At 40.8% G+C, this 20,001-nt stretch overlaps 1 protein-coding gene across 7 annotated transcripts in view; it reads left to right on the top strand.

Moving 5' to 3' along the window:
- nrxn2b (neurexin 2b) overlaps positions 1-20,001 on the top strand; it is a 629,462-nt gene that overhangs the window by 274,584 nt on the left and 334,877 nt on the right. For 6 of the 7 annotated variants that reach the window (XM_037112710.1, XM_037112713.1, XM_037112712.1 and 3 more), the window contains 2 exons: positions 9,327-9,350; positions 17,881-18,042. In XM_037112710.1, the coding sequence (XP_036968605.1) occupies positions 9,327-9,350; positions 17,881-18,042 (186 nt within the window). The remainder of the gene's footprint in view (positions 1-9,326; positions 9,351-17,880; positions 18,043-20,001) is intronic. The other variant, XM_037112711.1, reaches the window with a different exon arrangement.

Here is a 20,001-nt window from a genome sequence, read left to right as displayed (position 1 = left end):
AGCTCTCACAAGCTGGTCTCTCTCTCTCTCTCTCTCTCTCTCTCTCTCTATCTCTCTCTATTCCTCTGTATGTGTATATTTGCCGCCTTTCTCCACAAAACCTATGAATTTGTCAGCTTTGTGCAGGAATAAAATGAAGCAGACAGAATTAGGTGAGGTGATAGGGACACTCTGCCAAGAGAGGGGAGAGAAAGGAGAGGAATTGGGGAGAAATGGGTATGCTAGGTGCCTGACAAATGAGCACAGATTCAGAGCTCCCCTTGGTGGCATCACGTAGTACTGCAAGTGTGTATGTGGAGGATGGTTTGTGTTTGAGGAGTTTAGCTAAATCCCTGTGGCGTACAGTTGATAGGCAGGCAAGGACACTTGTCTTGACCTCTCTCGAGTTTCTCCCCACAATACGCACACATCCCCACCCGTTCTACCCATTCAACGCAAACACTGGCTCGTGTATGCGGCGAGGGATCCCCTCCCCTCCCTCTCCCACTGACGTGATGATCTACCATCATGGACATCTTGTAGACTTCAGCGCCGGTGACTATCTGTGCCCTTTCCCTCCTCTGGGATCACACACATGTCTACACACTCACACAGAAATAGGAAGGGCAAAGACAAAGATGGGATGATAGATGTATCTGATACACCGCGTAAAAGCAGAACACACTGTGAAAATAGGTCAAATTCTAAATGTGCAATTACACTGTTGTCAGCATGCATCTGATGGTTAAGGCCTTCCTCATAATGCATTCAGAATCAGATTGATTCTCTGATCATTTTGAATCCCACTTTTTCTTTTTCCAGAAGCCCAGCCGGCACTAATCCACACAACGCCACATTCCCTTCAGGGGTAACTTTTAGCACTGGCAATCAAAAAAATCTGCCGCAAATTGCATTGAGAATACCTTGGGCAGAAACTAAAACTGGTGCCTGAGTTATTTTGTTTGAACCCAGTACTGTCACGACAGTAACCCACAGTCAGTCAATCAGTATCATGCGGCAGACAAGCAGTAGAGCAAGTGAAGATCAGGTATGGCTGACTCTCACTGGGCCTGTTGATGAGTATTTGGTGGGTTAAATATTTGCATTAAATATTAGATTTAGGTTTCAGATAACATTGCCATGCCTGGCAGGGTGACGCACACCACACTGAGCTGTGGTCGACTATGACGTAGCTTTTGTGGTTTGTTTTTCGGACCCATTAACTCATCTCTTGGCTATTTTCACAGTTTTTATTTATAGTCATGGTTTGTTGAAATCATATCTATGCAGTGCCTGGTGAAAAGAAGTTTCCTGGAAAGATAGAAACAAAGAAAACACGGTCATCTATAGACTAATGTATTCTTGGAAGGCTAACTTCCCTTGTTGACGATCAGTGGAACAATCACACTGGCTTCACATGAAAACGTCCCGACCGTAAGCTTAACAGGCCCTTGCGTCCCAAAGGACAGCGCAGGCAGTCAAAGGAAACATGAGACACACTGGCAGTGGGAAGGAAGTGCGGGCTTGTATGTCTGTAGTTTTTGTTTGTTCATGGGAAGCAGAGAGAGCGAGGGAATCATTGTGCGCACAATATCTCTATTGTGGTAAATGAAGTGTAGTGCTGCTGCATGAGACGAAAGGAATATCTGAGCAGTGGGAGGATGAGGGGAGCACTTGGAGAGAGACACCAGTTTGTTCTCTACTACGAGAAGAAGAACAAAAACAGGCTTTCTTCTAATTCCCCAATGTGACTTTACAACCAAAAGATTCAACGTCTAGCTTGTCATAAAAGTGGGCCAGTGGCTTAGCCAGTGTCTAGAGAGAGACCTTTGAACTCGATATGTATTTTTTTTTGCTATCCTATTTTTCCGTTTTGGATCACTGTCACCCTTTCTTCCCTTGTAAGTCTCACCTACAGCATCATCTGTCCTCGTCTTGTCTGCCCCGATGTCCTCTCAGCTCGCCAGCCCTTGTACACCTCTTTTCCATATAATTGGACCTTGGATTCAGTCACTGGATTAATGACTGGATCAAACAGATTTTTCTCATGTTCTCTGAGAGCTTAATGCACAGCCCTGAGATTCAATTGCCCGCCTAGAGTTCAGCTGGCGAGGGTGAGCTTTGATATGCATCAGGATTGAGTCCAGCGATCGTTATGTTGAGAATTGTGATCTGTTGCTCAAAGACACAGCAGGTATTACAATCTAGATGTCTATAATTTGCTTAGTAAGCAGGTAGTAAGAATCTGTAAGCAGAAATGCAGCTGAGGTTGGAGCACACCCTCAAAGTCAATAATGGATCATAAAAATACACACCAGCTTTGCAAGCAACTATACAACATCAGTCATCTTTTTTTTTAACTGAATAGTTAATGATTGTCCTTTATTTATTTGTTTTTTGTTTGTTTTTTAAGATATTGAACGTGCAGTGTTATCTTCTACAGCCATTATTCCTTTTTGAAAATGGGGAATTTACAAATGTACTATATACATTTTAACCCTCCATTCGTTATCCATGCACTGATGGGTTTTAATCCCTGTAGCCACATTTTGAACTCATGTTATATATGGCAGGGTGTGTTGGGCAAACGATCTCATTTATTCCATATGAGAAGACATCATGAGAACATCAGCCCCTCTGCCTCCAATCAATACTAGATCCCTAGATACTCCCTTCCTTCCCTTTTCCATAATCTGCCACAATTACCCTCCATCCGCTTCCTCCCCTCTCATCCAGCCATCCTCCAAGAAGCAGCCAGAATTCCTAAGAGGGAGCCAATCAGTTCCTCCTGCGCTCCTCTTCCCCTCCCCTTCTCTCTCATTCCAACTCTGTCTCTCTCGTCCGTTCTTGCTAGCAACTTGTCACTTAGCAACGGTGTCTGCCATGCTGTTGGGTAGTGAATCGTCCCTGGCTGCAGTACCCCAGTAATTGAATTAACCCTCTCCGTACCACTCAGTCCTGTAGTTCAACACTGTGCCAATATTGATAAAAGTATGAAAAATCACGATTTACCGGGAGGCGGCATTTAAGTATACACATGCTTTGGCGCCTTTAACTTATGTGCGCACAGGGACAAGACAGTGCAACAAGAGAAAATATAATTGGGTTAAACTGATCTAAAGTAACACGCATTGACTTAATGATTGACAGGTTACTCAAGCTAACTTACTCTGAAGAAGCTCCTACCATCCAAATGTTACTTTCTCAATAAGGGCAGCATAATGCTATAAGCATATAGACTGAACCTCTTGTGGCCAAATCAAAGAGTGGAAATCTTTGCCATATAGAAATGCACTTTTATAGTCACAATAGGAACTGCTATTCAAGGCAGGCAGGGGTAGTGGATTTCTTTGAGGAACATAATGGCATGCTAACACCCCTCTAATCCTTTCCCAGTTTACTGCCAATAACATTTTAAGTATTCCTAATGTGCTCCAGCCGTGCTAAAGGAAGGTGGTGGCTGCAGACGTAAATCAGCAGTTGTGTAAATCAGATGCACGTTTAGGAAATTTTTTATAATTTTTTTTGCCCGGTTTTCCAAATAATGATCTGAGAACCACACCGTAGCTTCTGCCTGCACATTGTCCAAACTACAAACACCTCATGCTAGAAAAGCGCCCGGGCTGTTTGATACCAGCACCGAGAGGGTCTGTGCATTTGAGGGGAAAAAAGGCTCATTTGCATCACATTTCCACCGCATTAGCATATCCGCCTCCATTCTCACACTCACTCACTCATCAGCCTCATTTTCCACTACCTGCTCCAGCACGTTCATGTTTATTCATCCCCGTGTCTCGTAGACCTATAATCAGATAACAAATCGCTGCGACATTAACACATTCAAACAGGTAGAGAGAAGTAATAAAACGCAAGTGAGGAGAAGAACGCGCGAGTGATGAAGAATTTATTCTCATAGGAATTTTGAAAACGTTGGGATATCCCGCAATATCAACAACAGACTGGGGCGGGGAAAGTGTACGAAACAGCTGCGCTCCATGTCATGTCATCGACATTATCCTCGGGCCTGTTTGCTCATTGTTTTGAGTCTCAATCGCACATTACGCGGACTATGTGCCAGGGAGCTGGCGGGGTAATGTCTACTTAATGTGATTCCCAAAATCTACGCTCTCACATAGAGCTATTCTGGATGATATCTAAGTAATAATGTGTGAAAAGGACTTCAGTAATTTCCTATTATTTCCCAGAATCACTTTTGACAATCCCAGGGAACTCCTTTATACCAGTTGGGTGTAAAGGCAAGTAGGACTTATTTCTGTCACACTCTTATCACACTGTTATGTCTTGTGGTATTTATTCCCACATTCCAATGGCTAGTTTAGTTGGACCTGCCTATAAAATAGATTGAGTGTACCCACCTCCCCCTTCGAGTAAGTTCTAAGTTTTAAGTTAAGTAGCACAGTCACTAATTACATAGATATTCAAGCAATGAGCAAAGCCAGGCTAAGTGCACGGCACACACTCTGTGGGGGGATAAAAGCATCTGCAAATTAGCTCCATGCAATGTCAGATTCATTTTGTACAGAGAAAGTACAATAAAATCCACCCAAGAATGCAGGGTGCATCATAAAAAAGAAGCTGATCCGTATTAAAAATGATTTACTGCAGCTCGGTTTATTAAGAATTTTTACCGGAACACGTTATAGTCTCCACCAGTTGCACTTGTTGGTTGACATTGAACTCGCCACCTTCCTGATTAAAAGCTAGAGGGAAGTAGGGGCTGTTGTGCAAGGAGGGTGTCAGTCAGTCAGAGATGAAAAAAAAGAGATGAGGATTATTGGAAGCACAACAGAAAAGGAGAGAAAATTACGATCATCTGCACCGCACAATATGTTCTGCTGCAATTTTCATGCACTTCCACACCTATGCAGACGCATACTCTCTCACACACTGTTTGTTTGCAGACTTCTTCCCACCATAATTGCAGTGACATTTATATTTGCACCTGAAGCCTGTCTGCCAGCTTCCATTACTTGGAGCCCGATTTAGAAAAGAGTGGGACCAGACTGAATGCCGGGTGATTGGAATGAACGCGGAACCAAATGTACCTGAAAGAGCTATTGTGGACCGGAGCCACGCTGTCGTCCGTCTGACACGGTCACCCACAGATTGTCTCTGTTACTGGGGAATGTCTGATACACCTCACACACATAAATATCTAGCAAGGCAACTGTATGCTCTCATGCACACAGCCATCGAAAATTGAGCATATATTTACATTTTTATACCTCCCATGGATTTTTCATGTTTTCTTTAATCGTCAATTTGTGCGCTTTACCTGATGACAACTACTGCCTGTTTCCCCACACCCCACCGCCTTTTTTATTATTCCACATAACGGCTTTATCACTTATTTGTAAAGGTCCAAATTGGAAATTTGTCGGAGAATGGTCATCAGTCTTGGAATTTTCTCAGTTGCAATGATAAATCTATCTGGTCTGGGGATCTTGGCTCGGCTGCACCGTCCATTGATCATTTTCACAGCTTTGCCATTAAATATTTATTCAGCTTATGTGCTGGTGGCCGCAGTTCAGTCATGTCCAGTGCGACGGCAATGTTAAAGATCACCAGCTTGAATTTTTTCACATCTCATTTTACATCTTGGCCAGCTGGCTTGCATCTTACAGGGAAAGGCTCAAAATGTGTCAATTGTTATGTCTGTCTGTGTAACGCACAACTACGGAAGACAGCTGTGATTGCTTATTCCTCCTCTTTCCAACCCGTACCCCGATATTTAATACATAATGATTTCTTAACCCAAGGGGCCCTTTGAGACAGATGCAACACAAAGTTGTTTGTCAGGGCCTGTGGTTGTTTACATGACCGCGAGCTTCATCCTTCATCTGCAAACATCGACATTCACAGCCTCTGTTTTCCCACATGGGTCAATTACAGAGAGGGTGATGAGCCGTCACAGCAGGAGCTCCAGGCATGTTCCGTTTAAGGCAAAGTTGAAACACGCATGATGAGTGGAAAAGGATTTTATACTTTTTCAGTCCTACTCTCTCCTCTGTGCTAGACTTTTCTCCAAACACTCTCCCCAGATTCATCCTCTGCTACTCTCAGTTGTTAGCAGTCCATTATTATGTTTTCCCTATCCTAAACTATTTGAAATCCTGGGATTCTTTCTGAAAAAAAGATTAGGTGGGATTCATATGAGATGGTTTGCTATTTTGTAAGATGTCATGCCATTTTACCTACAGTATACCTATCCTGCATTAGACCTGCGCACACTTCCTTCTTGAACACGTCGGAGCAGAACAAAATGGGGAAATCATGACGGAAACCCTTTAAACCATCTAGTTACCAGGCCCTTCTGTCTACCATTTGATAACAAATATAGAACAAAGCTTTAATTTTCTGCACGATCGATCTTGACAATAGCGCACCAGTTCAGCAGTACTTAAAGTTCTCAAGCCTGCAGTAGAAGAGTCTGACTTGTATAATAGCAACACCTCTAGATCTTCAGCACTTCTACTTTTCCACATCACTTGGCACAGAGGCTCAGTCCACCACTCCTCTGTCTCATCTGGCACTTAATTCATTTAGCTCTGTCTGCTTCCTACTCTTCAAATCACAGGTGCGGTCTGGCTCCCTGTGTAGACTTTCTTTTCATGTAGTTGTTGGGTAATTATGGTGCTGATAAACTTGAAACAAGGAATAATAATACAGTTACCACATTTACACTTTAAGACACCGCAAAAAGATGGAACAAATCAAAGGGTCCAATGCAAGTCAAAGTAACAAAGAACAACTATAACAGTATAACATTGGAAAAATATGTCTTATACAACAAACTTTGCAGAACCTGCTCAGGAAAATCTAAATACACCTTCTCTTTTTTCCCATAATGCCTGTACTGTTTTCTCACAGATATGTGTACTGTGACTGACACACTGATGTTCTTTCATTATACAAGATTATGCAGACACGAGTCCAAATGTAATCTCTTCTTTTCATTTTCCCATCACCCATCCTTTCGCGTCCTGCAGTCACATAATCGTGTCATTTCAAAGATCATCAACAATTTTTGAGGGATTAATTTTTTCGCAACCATCCCAGGGCTGTCCTGTCAAAGAGCTGATGGAGAGATAAGTTCAACATCCAGACATCAAATGCCTGCCAGGGATCTTAAACTTACAGAATTCCAAATGTTGCACCCGGTGAGCTCTCATTTCTTTCCCTCTGCTGTATCGCAGTCCATCTTTCGGTGAGTTTTGAAAAGCCCACAGTCATAGTCACCTTTGTAAGGGTGCATTTGTTTAACTTAATTAATCATTTTCAGGTTCCCTGGTGTCGTAGCCTCCTGTCACATTCGCTTTTGATGTTATAGTTGTTATTTTGTAACCTCAGATTTATGGGAGTACAATGTGGTGTGGATATGCAAAATCACGCCCACCATTCGATTGTATTTACCTGGTTAATGGATTAGGAGGATTCATTAGACAAAGTGGGTGACAGGTGAGAGCACTTTACCATGACCCTGGAACAAAGTGGGTGGGTGGACATGAAGCTTTAAATTAGCCAGTTAGCCCCACGAGTAGGACTTTTGTTTATGGGTGCCCCTCAACTCCCACATAGATGGCACCAACTCATAGTAATCCATCCCACACAAAAAAAACACCCCTACAGAACTGTATCTACTGTACATACTACACCGGCAGACATAGAGAGTTACTTGCACAACGTTTGAACCAAACGTGGACCCCGAACATGAAACGTCAAGGTGGCCGTTTCAATTCAAGTTATGTTGTCAATTTGTAGTCACTGTTCTAACCATGTAATATCTGTTCTGTCTTAACAGCCCAATTGACAAATTCAATCTGGAAGGACCCTATTCCCAACTAGTAAGACTAGTAAGCCAAATGCTCCAAAAAATACAGATCTTTTGAGTACATACATAGCTGGAAACCTGTCTCCTTTTAAGTAAAAGCTGCAATTTTAAATATAAAATATGGGCCCTTCATGATTTGTATAGATCCAAAGATTTTAGACCCGCAAAAAGCTAAATCCACTAGAAGTTATGTATGTGTAAGAGGCACAAACTGAGAACACCGTATGCCAATGGTCTGCTACGTCTACTTAGTTTGGCAGTTGTCATATGGAATGCACCATAGATTCTTGCCAATTGTTTGGCTTGAAATATCAAAAAGATATTATTTGACACTCAGGTAACTGATGTGAGATATGTGACATGATTCCTTATTGACTGATTGATTGATTGTTTCCATTTCGTGGCCTAGTTTGCATGTGTTTTTCTCTCTGCAGGGGCTGCAAGCATTGCTTTTTATTGTTGAAATGACTTGAATGACTAAATGGACATCTCTCTCTTTTTCAGGATGCTGCCGATACTAGAATTCTGAATGAATTTCTTCTGCCCTCTCTTGTTCTGTTATGCTCAAGAATATGCTACATGGATTCTGTTTTTCTTAAATGCCACTGATTATTTCGCACCACTACGTTTTACACTGGAAATGCACTGCAGTTTTTATCATTACTGTCAATGTTTACAATGCAATAATATTTCCTTTGGTCATCTCTTTCATATGTCACAGTAAGATCATGAATAACAACTTGGAGAACCTTTTCTTAGTGAATTGCACCTTTTCAAGTCATCAAAACATGATTGGCCATGACCAGTACCAAAGAACGCCATTTTAAAATGGACTAGACCCAACTGCCAGCCAAGCCCAGTGACCAGATTAGCCTCTCAGAGTGAATACTTATACTGATGTACTTTGCCTCACTCCCTCTCCCGCTTTAAACAAACATTCCCATCAAAACGACCCAAACCCCCTCTGTGGAAGTTGATTTGCTAACTCTTGTCTCTTTTACTAACAACAAGCTTCAGAATTCTTCCAATTTGATTCTTTTCATTAGTAATTTTTTCTTTTCCCTTACCTTTTATAATTTCAACGACTAACACTGTGTCATTCACGGAATGTGAACCATCTGTTGTTTTCTCTACTTAACTTGCGACGTACATACTAACAAATGTATTGTTATCCTTATTCCTTCAGTTTTGTTTATGTTTTTTATTTGGTAGACTACCCTTTTAAAACAAGATATTTACACAGTTGCTTTCTTTATTTCTTTATTTGGATTTTTTTCTATAGGAACAATAGGAAAAATACATATGCTTTTAAGTAATATTTTACTATTGCATACAATTTTTGCTTTTGCTGTTAAAAGGAGAAGCTGGTTTTTCAAAAGGCAATTTCTTTTTCTTTTTTTTTCTTTCCCACTTTTTGGGTTTGAGGTGTGTTTTCTTGAGTTTAAGGTTTGTCATTATTTTTTTTTCTTTTTCCTCCCCCTGTTTTCTCCTGAAGCACGCAGGCATTGGACACGCTATGGTAAACAAACTGCATTATATGGTAGATATCATTCTAATTGTCTTATACTTTGGTTTGCCCTGGGTTTTCCGTTACCTCTTTCTATTCTGTTTGCTTTACTGAAAGTACAATCCGCCATCAATTCCAAGGTAGCTGAAAAACTCCACCTCTCTGTTTTTCTTTTAGCCCTCTCTCTCTATATATATATGTTATTGCTTTTTATTGCCATCCAGTTCTCCCCTTCCTGAAAAGAACGTATGTTTTCATCAAAGAGGTCTGCCTAAAAAGTTACAGAAAAAAAACAGAAATTTTGATTTTTAGATTGTTTTTTTATTTATTTTTTTCTGCTGTTTATTTTGTCCCCTTTTTATTTTTTTTATTATATATTTGTACTGCAAAACACTATCCGTATGAAGAAATAAAGAATGATAATGCAAAATATTTCCTCAATTGAGTATCAGCAAAGTATTAAGGTTTACCTTTACTTTTTTTTTTTTTTTAATCCCTGTTTCCTCCTGATTATTTCTTCAAAGAACTTTATGAAGTGAGCGTACACAGCAGAGTTCCCTGGCAGACAATTAGCCTATTATGGCAACTCCAGTGAGAGGAAGTAAAAAAAAATAAATAAATAAAATGTTTTGATCATTAATCACGAAACGTTTTAACAACATGAGAGGAATGGCACTTGAGAGACCAACATTCTCTATTGCCTCAGTTGGAACTGTTCAGCCTGTTGTGGAGAGACCTGTTATCTAGGCTTGCCATCCCGTGGTTTATGGAGTCATGAAGAGTATTTACAACTCTTGATTTAGTGGCCAAAGCCCTCACTGTAAAGTAGGCCTCAAATGAGGGCTTGATCCCATTAGTAGCCTTAGGCTGATTTATGAGCAAGATGGAGCTGCCTCCAGACCTGCACCTGAACACACTCTCTCACACACATGTATTCACCTGATAAAGTGCTTTAATGTGGCAGTAGTCCCCTGAACTCGGGTGCAGAAATCAAACAGAGAGTGCTGATGAAAGCTCATTACTGAAAATAGAATGGCTATTGTACTTTTAAGCAGCGGACTGGGGGATTTCAAAATAACTTGAAATTTAATGTCTAAAATATTGAGACCCTAACACTGTTTTAGGTTAATTATTTTAAAACATTGTCATTAGGCTGAATTAACTATAGTACTGTAATGTTACACTCGTAGATTCTTAGTTGTAATCAGTCTTACTTGCTTTCACTGGATGTTCTAATCAATGAATGAAGCTCTCTGCTCATTGATACAGTCCATAAAGTGAACTGCCTGGGAAAATCTGAACTGAGTGCGATCGACCCCTCATTAACACTAACACTAACTTATATTTCTTATACTTTACTGCCCTCACCCTTTGCATGAAGAGACTTGACCCCCTTCCCAATTTCTTTTGTTGTTCTTTTTTTAATATACAGATTGCATTGAGTATATATGTTTATGTATATATCATGGCTAACATATATACATACATATATCAATTGTCCTAATCTAATCTATATGGCCATAAAACATGTTAGCCACACTCTCTTGCCTTTTTTGATTTATTCAATTTTTATTTTATTTTTGTTTCTTTGTTTTACTTCTATCAGTTAACTTCAATAATTAACTTACTAAAATGAATAATGACCTCACACCATATCTTGCCGAAACAAAAAAAGGGGAAAAAAGTAAGGAGGAGAGACAGGTTTCTATTTTTCTTGGTGAATAGAGAATCGATGCCCTGAGGAATAGCTTTGCCCAATCCATCATAACACATGAGCTGGAGAGAAGTTGTTGTGAGCGTGCAGAAAAAGCCACTGCATCTCGCCGTGACTCACTCAGCCTCGGATCAGATTTGACGAAGTGATGAGGCAATTTTAAGCTCATATCATAAATACTGTGGTGAAATTCCAGCGATGGCGCAATGAGAACCTGCAATCGTGACTGAGTACAGGATTTCTTGTGTCCAAAAAGCACGGAGGGCAGGAATGAAACAGTCAGTCCTACCATTGTAACACCAACTGCTCTATTCACCAAGACGGAGGTGTCCTCTCTCCTCTTTCAATTTTCCCTATTCTTTAAAAAACCCTCTCATTTCCATTGATTTCATCCGTGATTGATGATGTTGTTCACATCCTGTCCCACATCCATCCATCCCCCAAAGTTACAGTGACCCAGTAATTGTATTCCCGCACCCTGTTTGCATGTTTCTGTTGGCTAGAACACCTTCACATCAGCATACTCAAAGGGTGTTAATGCTGCTCTAGCCCAGCGCGTGTCAGTCTGTTGTACACGTGTCTTGATGGGTTTTTTTCTGTTGCATCCCTGTCCAAATGAAAACCTTAACATCGAAAGCCACCTTCCTCCCCCCCCCCCCCCCCATTTGTCTGGTGTTGCGGTGCCCTGCAATTAAGTGTATCTCCCCACTTCCCCCATTTTGCTGCATCTTGCCAGACGGTTTATTTGTTTTGTTTGATAGGTGGTCTGTTTGTGTTGTGTCTAATGGAATCCCCCCACCCCCACCCACCTCATCCCCATTCTTCCTGTCATCTTTTCATCGAAGTGCATGGCTTGTGTGTCACCCTGTTAGCTTGGATGGGTTCATTTTGTTTCCTCTTAACCAAAACAAACCCTTGTCACATGAAATAACACATTCAGTCCAAATCTGGACCTGGTTTGAGCAATCAAATTGCAGAGGACTTTTAAAGAATCCTCACCTACTCACTTTGACTTTGGACTAAATTTACTAAAACATGGTTACTAATCTACTGTTTGAATCAAACCTTTGTTGTAACTGTACTAACAACCATTTTTGTGTCTGACTTTCCCTTACTTACAAAAGTACTAACCGATTTTGTTCACCCTCCAACCCTTTTTAACTCTTCTCGGCACACAGCAAAATAACTCCCCACCCCACGTTCTCTTCCCCATCCCCTTGACAACTGTTGCTAAAACCGCACTCGCCCCAAGCTTCCGAATCCTCCCTTATCTCTTTACTAACCTAGAGGCTTAGTTCAAAGGTTCATGCTTTAGCTTCCCAAACTGCAGATTCCATGTTTAGTTTTGAACCACAGATCCCCCTGCCACAATGAATTATGCCCAGCTTATACACATTGAGAAGCTGCCAGACATCTATCAACGTCCACCTCTGAACGGGAGTCCCTTCTTTCCCTTTCTCTCTCAGACATCCTTCCCTTTCTGCTCTTTGGCTTTGACCTGAGCTGATGGGGAGTCAGTGTAACAATCTCACTCCAGAATTTAACACATTGTTTCTCCCTGCAAAATGTCTCTAATCAAATTTAGTGCCGACGAGGGTAAGTGGACTCTTTCAAGGTAAGCTTGTCGCCTTCTCTCTGACTCTCAGACTATGGTGTTGAATATGAGGTCCTGATAGGTATCTGTACTGAGACAGCTTGTGCTGCACTTGTCAGAAATAGCTGACAAAGAAACTCTCTCAGACTCCCGGTGAAAGTGAAGGTTGGTTGCTCCAAATTTGGACTGCCTTTGGGAATTGAAGTCAGAGCATGATCTGCTCCCCTGAATGGCGAATGTGTGCACCGTGAGAGTGAGTAAGTTGCACAAAAGCTATTTTCCATTGTTTTCATTGAAGGTCTGATGGGAGAGCTTCAAATACCATAAAGTGTAAAATTCCTCTTTTTCTTTCCCTTTCACATTGGGGAAATGGCTATCGCGAGCCAAAAGACTTGCTTTGATACTTCTCCCCAGCCCCTCAATACCAACTGGGTTTGTTTTGATCCACTCCTGTATGGAAGTAGGAGCTGCAATATGTTTATTACCTTTTGCTCACCGTTGCTCATTTCTTTTTTTTCTAAATTCTACTCCAGTCTGCACATAAGTTGCCACCGGACTCCTTGAAAACAGTAAAGGCAGCGGATGGGCTGTGATGGTTCCCATTATGTTGGAAATTGCATGCACACGTGATTAATAATTTAATTTCACTGAAATAAAACACAATTAAGTATCTGGTTAGTTCTGTCATTTGACATTATTTGAAATATTGTAAAAATCGCAATATGGCCAAGTGCGATATCTAAATCAGAGAGCTGTAAAATTTTGATTTAAGGTAAAATTAATGACAAAACAACATTATAATGAACTTCTGTAGTGCTGCAGAGATGTCCAGGCCTACAAAACTCGATCTCCAGATGTAAATCAGTGCTTGTTTGGTAATGACCTACATGTCATTCAGTCATGATTTGAATAGTTTTTTGGTTGAATTAAAATTGTGATGCCAAAAAAGAAAGCATTTAATCATGCAGCCCTATCTCTAGTATAGAGATTTCATACATTGGTACAGGGCAGTGTATAATCCCCAGTACTATTAGAATCATGTTGACCCTAGTTTTACTTGATGAAAGGCAGATCGACTTCACAGAGCATTCATTTGCCATCAGCCTCCAGTCAAGGAACCAGATACAGTCAATGAGCCAGTAACACATTCAGCTGATTACACCCCAGGACTCCATGCAAAGAACAATGGTAGTTCACCATACAAGAAAGGTGAAACTCTCTTCCAGAAAAGCTTTGCTATTCTGTAGGTAGTTGGTGGGTTATGAGGAAAAAGCAAAAAATAAAAATAAAAAAAATACAACCCATTTCCTCACAATGGGACAATCTAGACATGTGAACAAGTAGACGGGAGCTCTCCATGGAAAAAAGAATAGTTATTGAGAAACAGAATGCTAGGAATGTGTTAATTAGCCTGTTATATTTATGTATTTGTTAGGTGTTCTTCGATTATCACACTAGGCTATGTTTCAATACGGAAACTGTGATCACACATCGCAGAGATTTCTTTTCAGGCCATAGTGCGGCATCTGCTCAGGTCCCTTAAAGGCACCCTGTGTAGGATTTGTCAGCTACTGCTTGAAAACAAACCACTCAAAGCCCCTATTCCCCTGCTCAGCTAGACGGAGAGCAGCAGTCAAGCGAGCTATGGAGTGAATAAGAGAGGCAGCAGCGTTAGCGAGAACAAAGCAGTGAATCAGAGAAACAAAACCTTATTTTATCATTTCTTTTCAGTGTGGTTACATACAAAAATAAACACGTTCACTCCTCCACATAACCCTGCAGGTAGTGCCGCAGGGCAGGATTTTGTGTTAATTCAGCCAAAGTGCTCACCTCGTCCTCTCTGCTGTTTGCCTCTCTGCGCTGTGTGTCTGCGTATATTAATTCCCTGCCCTTGGTCAAACAGACACATACACCTGCAGCACATGACAGAGACGGAGCAAAGGAGAGAGCAATGTAACCTTACTCTGTTATATACTGCAGAGTCCTGATGCTTCCACTGGCTTCTAGCTACACACGCTACTGCAAAAGGCCGTTGCCCAGAAACATCCCACATATGGAAAAATAATAACAATAGTATCACCTCTGCAGATATTACTATACTATATCAAATTTAAACTTTGCTTTAAAGTGACTTTACTGTTTCAGTGGCCTGCTGTTGATGCTACTATGCCTCAGTCGTGTTTACTGGTTGGGATCTCAAAGATGAGCACTCCAAAGGAGACATCCAGAATATATAAGATTGTTTTTATTTGGCTTGGTTGTTCAGTACCACATTACCACCTGCCTCCTCTTAGTGATAAGGTGAAGTAAATATTTCAGTTATTTCAAGCCATATTTCTCAATGCTTGAAATTATTATTATTATTATCATTATTATTATCATTATTATTATTATTATTATTATTGTGTGTGTTATTTTTAAACAAAGGATCTTGGAAAGAACAAGCAGCCCAAATCAAAGACATTTTGAGATCAGAATGCTTTTGGATTTCCTCCAAATTGTATGGCAGCCAGGCCAGGCGCCCCTGGGTATTTTCACATATCAACCTGTAAAATCAGCACCCTTTCCCTCTCCCGGCAAGTGATGCAAGCGTCTGTAATGTTGTTCAGTGGGGTGGATGTACAGTCTGCTTGAAGCAAAGACTTGCTCGCCCCAGAGAAAACACTTGGATAGTGGTTTTGATTTTAGTGATTTCTAATAATGCATGTGCCGACTTTATACCTTTGTCACATCGTCTCTGGCTTCAATTGCTGTCAAGGTCCAACTTCTAATCACACAGTAAATCCATGAATGTAATATGGTTGCCCCTGACAAACCCAGTTGGTGAAATCTGGGATGGAGAGAAGAAAGTCAGAACAAATACTTTGCCAAGGTCCAACTGCGCCTCTTTAGCTGGGAACTTCATAGGTGTCTGGCAGCTAGTCAATGCTAGTCTCTCGTGGTCATATCGTGTCCTGAATATGTACCATCAACTGCAGTCCATACAATATTCACCAAAATTCAAAGAGCCTAGCTTGGTCATCAAAGATGTAGGTGTTTTCTATTCACTATTTTAATTTAAAAAAAAAACTTTACAGGCCATATCTTTACATTTTGACGGTCCATGCTATGTACTTTTTTCGAGAGCAGGTCATGCCTTGTGTAGATGGTTTTGGCCAAAGTACGTAGGAGTGTTTTCTAAAGTTTGTGAAGTTGTGAGACTTCCAGCCCCCTTGTTTCTCCTCCTTAGCCACCCATAAGGAACGTCTCTCATCACTTTGGAATAGATGAAGTTGCCCTGCTGAAAGCCCCATCTGAGATGTTCAAGATGACCCCAACACACCGGCGCTTTCAACTGCAGATTCTTCATGCTAGATCAATACGAGCTCTTTCTCAACCAAGTAGCAACAGCAGACATAAAAATGAGTTGCCCTGTTCAGAAGGGAAGTACGGCACAAAAGAAAAAAATAATAATAATAAGGAATCGAAAAAAACAGTAAAGAAAAAGCGAAGATGAGCACTCAGCTGGGGCGGCTGATCTGTTCAGTGCAGTTGCTAAGATTTCTTTTCATCTCTCAGCTTAAGAATTGTTGTTGCTGCGGTCGTGGTCCTTCTCTGAATCGTTTAGTAGTCTTTTTTTTTATTTTCTTTAGGATTAATGCTTTATAGATGTGCTTCTTTTGTGCATAATTTGGAAGCAAACTGAGAAAACACATGTTTATGTTTATATATATATATATATATATATTAGAGGTGCAAGCTAATGCTTATCAAAACTGCTTTTATCATTCCGTAGGGTAGTAAATTCAACAAGCAAAATGAAGCACTGCCATATGCAAAAATCTCATCGTAATTTACCTAATGTAGAATTGGTCCTCAGATGAAATGATGGTAGTTTGTGCTAGCATCACTTTCGAGTGTGCAAAGGTAATGAAAAACAGATGGTTGTGTACACGGTTCCCTGCAGTGCTGTATTTAAGCTGTGTACATTTATGCAGAATAGCAGATGTTGAATCAGAGAGTGGCTCGCTTTCACCCAGGCCTGCTCTATTAGTATAATTAGACAATAAATTGGTCACTAACTGCAACAATTTCTCCCAAATCAAACAACATTATTTGGCCAGAAGTTTACACAGCAGCATAGCTGTGGCACTGATATAAAATTCAGCCACAGCATCAGACAATTAGCCAAATTTAACTTATGCACATACTAAACAAGCTCTGTTATTTGCTGTTTTGTAATGAGCATGATATAAAAAGACATGTTTTTTTGTACGGGTTAATAAACTCAGTGGAGGGAAATCTTGTCCTTATTTTAGAACCGCTCAGTTTCACTATATATCACTCTCCAGTTAAACTGATCTACATAGAGTTTGCTTAAAGCACTTCACCTCAACTTGTCTTGTGTTGCATCAAACAGTGCAATGATACTCTCCGTATATTCTGTCATAATTTAGGTTTAAACTCATTTTGAGTTCCAGTAATATGAGGGTGCTGAGACTTGATATCAGAATCACAGCAAAATATGATCTGAGCTTTAAAAAACAACACAAAACAGACAGCTATCTCACAGAAAAAAAAAGAAGCCTGGAGGAGCCTTAGAAACATACCCTTCATGCATCTGTTTCTTTTAAATAATTTGGGGGGGATATTAAGTCTTGTTTCCATATTTCGATCCACACTATCTGGTACCATCAGCTTGAGGCTGTGTGTTTGATTCCACTCAGCGTTTTCTGCTCTGTTAACGATCAAACGTGCAGCACCAAATGTGTAACCTTTCACAAAATACAAGACTTGAGGCAAAACGGGTATTGAAAGAGGATTTTTTTTTTTTTTTACTGGAAATTCCTTGAGCGAGAACTGGCTCAGCAAAGGAATGTTGCAGAATAGCTATGCCAGTCACAGGGAAATCCACTTGCTGTTTTCGGATACCCAAGCGCACCGTGCGGGATACAATTAAAGCATAATGTTGCCATTAATCAACTAAATCTAAGTCTACCAGTGATTAGCAACTGCACTCTAGAGTGAAAGCCCCCAGTCTGACTGGCACCAAAAGCAACCAACCAAGCGATACCACATAGGGGACAGCCCCAACCATCATTGGTGTTTAATCCACTTTCTTCCTTGTTTTTCCTCCTCATTCTAATTTCTCTTCACTCTCATCACCCTCTATATCTATCTTCCCTCCTCTATGTCTCTCTCTATCTCTTTCTGCCGTCTTTCTTTCTGTCTCTTTTGGGCCATGCCTATGCCAGGTGACCATTTCAGTGGATGGTATATTGACCACCACTGGATACACCCAGGAGGATTATACCATGTTGGGCTCTGATGACTTCTTCTACATAGGAGGGAGCCCAAACACTGCCGACCTGCCCGGATCACCAGTCAGCAACAACTTCATGGGCTGCCTTAAAGATGTGAGTGGCTCCGTGTTGTTTGTGAATAAGATACTGTGCTGTATGTAGCTGATCAAACATTCAACCTAGCTCACACTCTTGGAAAAAAAAAAAAAGTTGGGACTGTGTAAAAGAAAATTGGATAATTTCATATCCTTTTTGATTCGCTACGAAGGGGGCATCCTTGAAAGATGTAGCTGTTCATGAGCTGAGGTGTGTGTGTGTTGGGGGAGGGGGGGGGGGGGGGGGCAAGTTTTTGGACACTGCATAATACCTCAATCACTATACAGAGTTTGTGTGAAAACACTAACAGTGCAGAGGAAAAGATTCTGCCCAGACCAGCCTGCAGAGCTTGGTCAATTTAGAATATCATGTTCCGTCACCCACACCATCGCACACCATTTTATTCACTGATCACTTGTCAGATCAGATAAACAGTTTGAAAACACCAGTGGTGCAATTTTTTTTTTTTTTTTAATTCTAAATAAATTAGCAAACTGAAGAAATCACATACAAGTCAATATATTGGACACATTTCTGTTCAGTCTTCTTACTTGAGAATTATCAGTCTTTGCAGATATAGCACCCATTTGAGTGTAGGAGGTGTCAGACATACGATGTCCTGTATCAACTAAGTGTTTATTTCCTCCCTGCTTCCCACCTCTCCTTTTTACCATGACGCAGAAACATACACATCCACGTGAATTGCGCACACCACAGTTAGATGGTAGTAAATCACAAATGGACAGATTAAGATTTATACACATAGGCATGCAAATATACCACACGCAGTTATTGATGGATATTTAGAGGACAGTTGCCCTGTAAAAACTTTATTTCCTCAACTTTGTCAAAAAAAAAAGAAACACCAGGGCTTTAATTCACAGCTTAACAAGCTGTCAAGAGGACCAATCACAGCTTAAAGTATTATGCCCTTGTAAATGTAATGACTTGTATAGAGGCGACGCAACATGGTGCCGTCGCATTTCCTCATAAAACCATGCTGATTGAATAAGTAATTACTTCTGCCATCACTTTTAATGGATTGCACAGTAATCGCCCTATCTCTAACTTAATTATGCCTGCAGAATTACATTTTCATTATTTGGGTTGCTATCAGAAGGATCCCCAGTGGGTCTTAAACTTCCCAAGGCGTTTAACTATCCTCTCTCTCATCAAGACAAGGCTGGATTTACAGTCAACATACAGACGGAGAGCAGGGAAGGGTAGGGGGGTGTGAACGGTAGAATAACAGACAATGGCGAGAGCTCACAGCAACAAATAAAGGAGAACGTGAAAAATCAATGTGAGCAAATAGCTATATAAGTGACAACGGAGCAGGCGGCTGGAACGCAGAGCATTTCAGACTGTTGGATAGACTTCGAAAAAAGAGGAATTAGAATTGTAAAAATCATTGTGCATAGCATTACAGTAAAAAAGTTAACATGTTTATAGGTTTAATGGAGAAGCATTTGCCAGGTACATATTCCAACGCGTTGCCCAGTGCAGAGAAAAGTAAGAAGAGGAAAGTGAATGAAAAAGTGAAACTTTTGAGGTAAAGGTGAGATATGGTGGAGATCGGATGGGTTGACACTCCAGACAAATCCGCGAGAGAAGTGGTGTTAGAGCCAACCTCCGACATCCAGCTTTCATGTTTGACCTTCTGCCAAGGGCTGCATTTTTTCATTTGGCTGCTCGGGTTTGGTCAGCACTGCAAAACATGTTTCGAAACGCTGTGTGGTAGAAGTACAGAAATCTTGAAATCTTGTCTTCCTCAAATCGAGGGAAGCTGTCTCCTGACACCAGGAGACAGGTACGTGCGGCCACGGGGAACAGTCTATGTACAGTATGGCTTGGAGATTAGCACTGCAGAAAAAAAAAAATGCTCCTCTTTTAAATCTCCTGCCTGTGTAGAGTTATCCATAATCCTTTTATGTTAGTATAGCAAGTGTGTGTCTGTTGATCTAATTGGAGACCTTT

The sequence above is a fragment of the Acanthopagrus latus genome, chromosome 10, assembly GCF_904848185.1.
Source record: "Acanthopagrus latus isolate v.2019 chromosome 10, fAcaLat1.1, whole genome shotgun sequence".
Classification (NCBI taxonomy): Eukaryota; Metazoa; Chordata; class Actinopteri; order Spariformes; family Sparidae; genus Acanthopagrus; species Acanthopagrus latus.
The sequence above is the reverse complement of the archived record's forward strand: the minus strand, read 5'-3'. Positions and strand labels throughout refer to the sequence as shown.